The sequence below is a fragment of the Coregonus lavaretus genome (genome assembly GCF_964263955.1).
Source record: "Coregonus lavaretus genome assembly, chromosome: 13".
Taxonomy (NCBI): Eukaryota; Metazoa; Chordata; class Actinopteri; order Salmoniformes; family Salmonidae; genus Coregonus; species Coregonus lavaretus.
In genome coordinates, this window is record NC_140000.1 from 4,113,909 (window position 1) to 4,123,405 (window position 9,497).

General features: G+C 38.5%; 1 protein-coding gene across 1 annotated transcript in view; it reads left to right on the forward strand.

The window, feature by feature from the left end:
* Positions 1-7,201: 7,201 nt before the first annotated feature.
* LOC311139299 (techylectin-5A-like) overlaps positions 7,202-9,497 on the forward strand; it is a gene marked incomplete at its 5' end in the record, with an annotated part of 4,979 nt that continues 2,683 nt past the window's right edge. The window contains one exon of the mRNA XM_084174182.1: positions 7,202-7,211. Coding sequence (XP_084030308.1) covers positions 7,202-7,211 — 10 coding nt within the window. The remainder of the gene's footprint in view (positions 7,212-9,497) is intronic.

The following is a 9,497-nucleotide window of genomic DNA, read 5'->3' on the forward strand; positions in this document are numbered from 1 at the left end:
ACTAACATACTGTATACAGTGAAGGAGAGTCAACACTCTACCACTAACACACTGTATACAGTGAAGGAGAGTCAACACTCTACCACTAACATACTGTATACAGTGAAGGAGAGTCAACACTCTACCACTAACATGCTGTATACAGTGAAGGAGAGTCAACACTCTACCACTAACGTACTGTATACAGTGAAGGAGAGTCAAAACTCTACCACTAACATACTGTATACAGGGGAGTAAAAACTCTACCACTAACGTACTGTATACAGTGAAGGAGAGTAAAATCTATACCACTAATGTACTGTATACAGGGGAGTAAAAACTATACCACTAACGTACTGTATACAGTAAAGGAGAGTAAAATCTATACCACTAATGTACTGTATATAGGGGAGTAAAAACTCTACCACTAACGTACTGTATACTGGGGAGTAAAAACTCTACCACTAATGTACTGTATACAGGGGAGTAAAAACTCTACCACTAACGTACTGTATACAGGGGAGTAAAAACTCTACCACTAACGTACTGTATATAGGGGAGTAAAAACTCTACCACTAATGTACTGTATACAGGGGAGTAAAAACTCTACCACTAACGTACTGTATACAGGGGAGTAAAAACTCTACCACTAACGTACTGTATATAGGAGAGTAAAAACTCTACCACTAATGTACTGTATATAGGAGAGTAAAAACTCTACCACTAATGTACTGTGTACAGTAAAGGAGAGTAAAATCTATACCACTAATGTACCGTATAAAGGGGAGTAAAAACTCTACCACTAACGTACTGTATACAGGGGAGTAAACACTCTACCACTAACGTACTGTATACAGGTGTAGTAAAAACTCTACCACTAATGTACTGTATACAGTGAAGGAGAGTAAAAACTCTACCACTAACGTACTGTATACAGTGAAAGAGAGTAAAAACTCTACCACTAATGTACTGTATACAGTGAAGGAGAGTAAAAACTCTACCACTAATGTACTATATACAGTGAAGGAGAGTAAAAACTCTACCACTAACGTACTGTATACAGGGGAGTAAAAACTCTACCATTAATGTACTGTACACAGGGGAGTAAAAACTCTACCACTAATGTACTGTATACAGGAGAGTAAAAACTCTACCACTAATGTACTGTATACAGTGAAGGAGAGTAAAAACTCTACCACTAACGTACTGTATACAGGGGAGTAAAAACTCTACCACTAACATACTGTATACAGGGGAGTAAAAACTCTACCACTAATGTACTGTATACAGGGGAGTAAAAACTCTACCACTAACATACTGTATACAGGGGAGTAAAAACTCTACCACTACTGTACTGTATACAGGAGAGTAAAAACTCTACCACTAATGTACTGTATACAGGGGAGTAAAAACTCTACCACTAACATACTGTACACAGGAGAGTAAAAACTCTACCACTATCGTACTGTATACAGTGAAAGAGAGTAAAAACTCTACCACTAATGTACTGTATACAGTGAAGGAGAGTAAAAACTCTACCACTAATGTACTGTATACAGTGAAGGAGAGTAAAAACTCTACCACTAACGTACTGTATACAGGGGAGTAAAAACTCTACCACTAATGTACTGTATACAGGAGAGTAAAAACTCTACCACTAACGTACTGTATACAGTGAAAGAGAGTAAAAACTCTACGACTAATGTACTGTATACAGTGAAGGAGAGTAAAAACTCTACAACTAATGTACTGTATACAGTGAAGGAGAGTAAAAACTCTACCACTAACGTACTGTATACAGGGGAGTAAAAACTCTACCACTAATGTACTGTACACTGGGGAGTAAAAACTCTACCACTAATGTACTATATACAGGAGAGTAAAAACTCTACCACTAATGTACTGTATACAGTGTAGGAGAGTAAAAACTCTACCACTAACGTACTGTATACAGGGGAGTAAAAACTCTACCACTAACGTACTGTATACAGGGGGGTAAAAACTCTATCACTAACGTACTGTATACAGGGGAGTAAAAACTCTACCACTAATGTACTGTATACAGGGGAGTAAAAACTCTACCACTAATGTACTGTATACAGGGGAGTAAAAACTCTACCACTAATGTACTGTATATAGGGGAGTAAAAACTCTACCACTAATGTACTGTATATAGGGGAGTAAAAACTCTACCACTAACGTACTGTATACAGTGAAGGAGAGTAAAATCTATACCACTAATGTACTCTATACAGTGAAGTAGAGTAAAACCTCTACCACTAATGTACTGTATACATGGGAGTAAAAACTCTACCACTAACGTACTGTATACAGTGAAGGAGAGTAAAATCTATACCACTAACGTACTGTATACAGGGGAGTAAAAACTCTACCATTAATGTACTGTACACAGGGGAGTAAAAACTCTACCACGAATGTACTGTATACAGGAGAGTAAAAACTCTACCACTAATGTACTGTATACAGTGAAGGAGAGTAAAAACTCTACCACTAACGTACTGTATACAGGGGAGTAAAAACTCTACCACTAACATACTGTATACAGGGGAGTAAAAACTCTACCACTAATGTACTGTATACAGGGGAGTAAAAACTCTACCACTATCATACTGTATACAGGGGAGTAAAAACTCTACCACTACTGTACTGTATACAGGAGAGTAAAAACTCTACCACTAATGTACTGTATACAGGGGAGTAAAAACTCTACCACTAACATACTGTACACAGGAGAGTAAAAACTCTACCACTAACATACTGTACACAGGAGAGTAAAAACTCTACCACTAATGTACTGTATACAGTGTAGGAGAGTAAAAACTCTACCACTAACGTACTGTATACAGGGGAGTAAAAACTCTACCACTAACGTACTGTATACAGGGGGGTAAAAACTCTACCACTAACGTACTGTATACAGGGGAGTAAAAACTCTACCACTAATGTACTGTATACAGGGGAGTAAAAACTCTACCACTAATGTACTGTATACAGGGGAGTAAAAACTCTACCACTAATGTACTGTATATAGGGGAGTAAAAACTCTACCACTAACGTACTGTATACAGTGAAGGAGAGTAAAATCTATACCACTAATGTACTCTATACAGTGAAGTAGAGTAAAACCTCTACCACTAATGTACTGTATACATGGGAGTAAAAACTCTACCACTAACGTACTGTATACAGTGAAGGAGAGTAAAATCTATACCACTAACGTACTGTATACAGGGGAGTAAAAACTCTACCATTAATGTACTGTACACAGGGGAGTAAAAACTCTACCACTAATGTACTGTATACAGGAGAGTAAAAACTCTACCACTAATGTACTGTATACAGTGAAGGAGAGTAAAAACTCTACCACTAACGTACTGTATACAGGGGAGTAAAAACTCTACCACTAACATACTGTATACAGGGGAGTAAAAACTCTACCACTAATGTACTGTATACAGGGGAGTAAAAACTCTACCACTAACATACTGTATACAGGGGAGTAAAAACTCTACCACTACTGTACTGTATACAGGAGAGTAAAAACTCTACCACTAATGTACTGTACACAGGGGAGTAAAAACTCTACCACTAACATACTGTACACAGGAGAGTAAAAACTCTACCACTATCGTACTGTATACAGTGAAAGAGAGTAAAAACTCTACCACTAATGTACTGTATACAGTGAAGGAGAGTAAAAACTCTACCACTAATGTACTGTATACAGTGAAGGAGAGTAAAAACTCTACCACTAACGTACTGTATACAGGGGAGTAAAAACTCTACCACTAATGTACTGTATACAGGAGAGTAAAAACTCTACCACTAACGTACTGTATACAGTGAAAGAGAGTAAAAACTCTACGACTAATGTACTGTATACAGTGAAGGAGAGTAAAAACTCTACAACTAATGTACTGTATACAGTGAAGGAGAGTAAAAACTCTACCACTAACGTACTGTATACAGGGGAGTAAAAACTCTACCACTAATGTACTGTACACTGGGGAGTAAAAACTCTACCACTAATGTACTATATACAGGAGAGTAAAAACTCTACCACTAATGTACTGTATACAGTGTAGGAGAGTAAAAACTCTACCACTAACGTACTGTATACAGGGGAGTAAAAACTCTACCACTAACGTACTGTATACAGGGGGGTAAAAACTCTACCACTAACGTACTGTATACAGGGGAGTAAAAACTCTACCACTAATGTACTGTATACAGGGGAGTAAAAACTCTACCACTAATGTACTGTATACAGGGGAGTAAAAACTCTACCACTAATGTACTGTATATAGGGGAGTAAAAACTCTACCACTAATGTACTGTATATAGGGGAGTAAAAACTCTACCACTAACGTACTGTATACAGTGAAGGAGAGTAAAATCTATACCACTAATGTACTCTATACAGTGAAGTAGAGTAAAACCTCTACCACTAATGTACTGTATACATGGGAGTAAAAACTCTACCACTAACGTACTGTATACAGTGAAGGAGAGTAAAATCTATACCATTAACGTACTGTATACAGTGAAGGAGAGTAAAAACTCTACCACTAACGTACTGTATACAGTGAAGGAGAGTAAAATCTATACCACTAACGTACTGTATACAGTGAAGGAGAGTAAAAACTCCACCACTAACATATTGTATACAGTGAAGAAGAGTAAAAACTCTACCAATAATGTACTGTATACAGTGAAGGAGAGTAAAAACTTCATCACTAACGTACTGTATACAGGGGAGTAAAAACTCTACCACTAACATACTGTATACAGTGAAGGAGAGTCAACACTCTACCACTAACATACTGTATACAGTGTAGGAGAGTCAACACTCTACCACTAACATACTGTATACAGTGAAGGAGAGTAAAAACTCTACCACTAATGTACTGTATACAGTGAAGGAGAGTCAAAACTCTACCACTAACAGACTGTATACAGGGGAGTAAAAACTCTACCACTAATGTACTGTATACAGGAAAGTAAAAACTCTACCACTAATGTACTGTACACAGGGGAGTAAAAACTCTACCACTAATGTACTGTATACAGGGGAGTAAAAACTCTACCACTAACGTACTGTATACAGGGGCGTAAAAACTCTACCACTAATGTACTGTATAAAGGGGAGTAAAAACTCTACCACTAATGTACTGTATAAAGGGGAGTAAAAACTCTACCACTAATGTACTGTATAAAGGGGAGTAAAAACTCTACCACTAATGTACTGTATACAGGGGAGTAAAAACTCTACCACTAATGTACTGTATACAGGGGAGTAAAAACTCTACCACTAACATACTGTATACAGGAGAGTAAAAACTCTACCACTAACATACTGTATAGAGGGAAGTAAAAACTCTACCACTAACATACTGTATAGAGGGGAGTAAAAACTCTACCACTAACATACTGTATACAGTGAAGGAGAGTCAACACTCTACCACTAACATACTGTATACAGGGGAGTAAAAACTATACCACTAACATACTGTATACAGTGAAGGAGAGTCAACACTCTACCACTAACACACTGTATACAGTGAAGGAGAGTCAACACTCTACCACTAACATACTGTATACAGTGAAGGAGAGTCAACACTCTACCACTAACATGCTGTATACAGTGAAGGAGAGTCAACACTCTACCACTAACGTACTGTATACAGTGAAGGAGAGTCAAAACTCTACCACTAACATACTGTATACAGGGGAGTAAAAACTCTACCACTAACGTACTGTATACAGTGAAGGAGAGTAAAATCTATACCACTAATGTACTGTATACAGGGGAGTAAAAACTATACCACTAACGTACTGTATACAGTAAAGGAGAGTAAAATCTATACCACTAATGTACTGTATATAGGGGAGTAAAAACTCTACCACTAACATACTGTATACAGTGAAGGAGAGTAAAATCTATACCACTAATGTACTGTATACAGGGGAGTAAAAACTCTACCACTAACGTACTGTATACTGGGGAGTAAAAACTCTACCACTAATGTACTGTATACAGGGGAGTAAAAACTCTACCACTAACGTACTGTATACAGGGGAGTAAAAACTCTACCACTAACGTACTGTATATAGGGGAGTAAAAACTCTACCACTAATGTACTGTATACAGGGGAGTAAAAACTCTACCACTAACGTACTGTATACAGGGGAGTAAAAACTCTACCACTAACGTACTGTATATAGGAGAGTAAAAACTCTACCACTAATGTACTGTATATAGGAGAGTAAAAACTCTACCACTAATGTACTGTGTACAGTAAAGGAGAGTAAAATCTATACCACTAATGTACCGTATAAAGGGGAGTAAAAACTCTACCACTAACGTACTGTATACAGGGGAGTAAACACTCTACCACTAACGTACTGTATACAGGTGTAGTAAAAACTCTACCACTAATGTACTGTATACAGTGAAGGAGAGTAAAAACTCTACCACTAACGTACTGTATACAGGGGAGTAAAAACTCTACCACTAACGTACTGTATACAGGGGAGTAAAAACTCTACCACTAACGTACTGTATACAGGGGAGTAAAAACTCTACCACTAATGTACTGTATACAGGAGAGTAAAAACTCTACCACTAATGTACTGTATACAGGGGAGTAAAAACTCTACCACTAACATACTGTATACAGGAAAGTAAAAACTCTACCACTAACGTACTGTATACAGGGGAGTAAAAACTCTACCACTAACGTACTGTATACAGGAGAGTAAAAACTCTACCACTAATGTACTGTATACAGGAGAGTAAAAACTCTACCACTATCGTACTGTATACAGTGAAGGGGAGTAAAAGGCCCATCCACGTACACCCTCTCCTACCCTTTCATGCTTCGCCAGTGATTGAAATTCTGTCCAGTTTACTGGTGTAATTTAGCTTTCCCACCAAACATACTGTATTTATTTTGTATGTCGTTTTTTTCTCTCTCTCCTCAAGGCAGTTGAGGACCTGAGAGAGAGAGCTCTCTGTACTCGCAGTAACCCCCCCCCCCCTACTACCCTTTACCACCCCCTGCCAACCCCACCACCTTTCCCAGCATCTCGGGTCAGGGAGGGGGGCTGTTGCAGGGTTAATACAGTGCATAGTAACACACAGCCTGACTGACTGACTGACTGCGTCTGACCCAGCAGTGTCCACACCAGATTAGGTTCCATGGCTCCAGGTGGGGTAGCTAGCACACTACTGTATTGACAGTCAGTCAGTGGATGAATCATTAACTTACAATGTTAGAGGGTGTAGGACAACGTAGAAAGGTACTGTCCAGTCAGACCTAACACTGGGACTGACATACAGGTAATGAGCGTAGATTAGTGCCCTGAAGCAAGCAAACAATTCAGATATCCTTTGTTGAGGTGCAGAGAGAGGGATTGAGGGGGAAAAGGAGGAGTGGAGAGGGGGAAAGTAGTAGAGGGGGGAGAGAGAGAGAGCGAGAGAGCGAGAGAGAGCAGTAGAGTAAAGAGGGAGGGGTGAAGGAGGGGTTATGGGTGGAGCTGCAGAGGAACAGGCCAGGGTTTATATGCTTATATTATTTGAATGTCAGAAGCCTGTTCCAATGTAAGCAACATGGGAGTACTGGCCAACACTTCAATCGCATCCACGTCAATGGCTGTACTGTTTTTGCCATTGCCATTAGACATCTCATTAAACGTGAATAAATAAAGGGCAAGCAAATACACACATACCTCAACATCACATATTTTCAATTCAGACATACCTTATTTGACTGTTTCTCGACTAACACCTTCAGCACATCTCAAATTCATGTTTTTTTTTCTTCTCCTAAATGGTTTGCATCTAGAATTTGCATCCTGCCATCCCCCAGGTTGTCTGTGTTTATGCTACTGTAAACTCTAAGGTGTGTTTCTCAACATACAATATCCTCTATATAGAATGTCATTACCTGTCAATTATCCTTATGACCTTGATCAAACCTTGATTAAAGATCTGTGGTTCTTCACATGTTATACAATGCCAGACTGCTTGGTGTGTGTCAGAAGTTAGATGATGCTGTATTCACATTAGTTGTATAAACATTCCACACAAAAATGGATTCCCAATAACTAGGCCAAGAACAAAGTAGTAGGCATATTTAAAATGAAGAGTAGTCATTGGTCCCATTTAGTAGGCCTAGATAATAACAGTGCTGTCGCAGCAGTTGGCTGCTGAACCAGAACCATGGGACGTGCTTCTGCTGTAGCTTCATGGGTATTTTGTGCATTTGCCATGCCTTTCTGGTTTCACACTTTTTCCAAAGGCCAAGGTAAGGTCAGCGGTTGGTGGCTGGTCCATGGAGAGTTAGAGAGAGAGAGAGAGAGAGAGATGGAGAGAGAGAGAGATGGGGAGGTGTAGAGAGAGAGAGAGAGAGAGAGAGCGAGAGAGAGAGACCAGCACTGATTCAAAAGAAATTATTCCAATGAACAAAATCATGAACCAATCAAAGGACTCATATTTACAACATTAGAAAAATTGCTATCTGACCCTAAACAGAGAATATGAATTGGCTGATTATCTCTACTCTGTCAGAGATACGAAGCAGAGACAGATCCTTACCATGTACAGGCTGAGTGACCATCAATTGGCAATAGAAACCGGTAGACATAAAAATACATGGCTACCCAAAGAGGAGCGTATATGTGGTCACTGCACGACAGGGGAGGTAGAAACAGAGATGCACTTTCTTCTTTACTGTGATAAATATTCCTCACAAAGACATTCATTATTCACAGAAATGACTATATTTATTCCAAATTTTAACTTATTAAACCAAGAAGAAAAACTAAAAATACTCATGGGCGAAGGAGCAATGGCTCCTCTTGCAGCCAAATATGTATTTGCCTGCCATAGCCTGAGGGACACTGAATAATAACATCTGCATAGTAAATAGTAACTTACTTATTATTATTGTTATTGCTATTATTGTTATTACCATTATTATTGTTGTTTATCATTCCAAATAGTAGTGGTATGTGTGGTAATGGTAATGATGGCAGTTTAATGATGGTGGTGGTAGTAGTGGTAGTAATGATGATGGTAGTTGTAGTACTGATAATGGTTAAGATGACCGTTATTTAGTTATAAGTTAGTTATAGTTTCATTTTCCATATTTAGATTTGTATATTTATTATATTTATACTATTGACTGTTACCATTTTATTGTTGTTATTTATTTATTTATTATTATTTACTACCATTTTATATTATTATTTGTTATTATTTATTATTTTATTATTAAAGAGAGAGAGAGAGAGAGAGAGAGAGAGAGAGAGAGAGAGAGAGAGAGAGAGAGAGAGAGAGAGAGAGAGAGAGAGAGAGAGAGAGAGAGAGAGAGAGAGAGAGAGATGGGGAGGTGTAGAGACAGAGAGAGAGAGAGAGAGAGAGAGAGAGAGAGAGAGAGAGAGAGAGAGAGAGAGAGAGAGAGAGAGAGAGAGGAGAGAGAGAGAGAGAGATG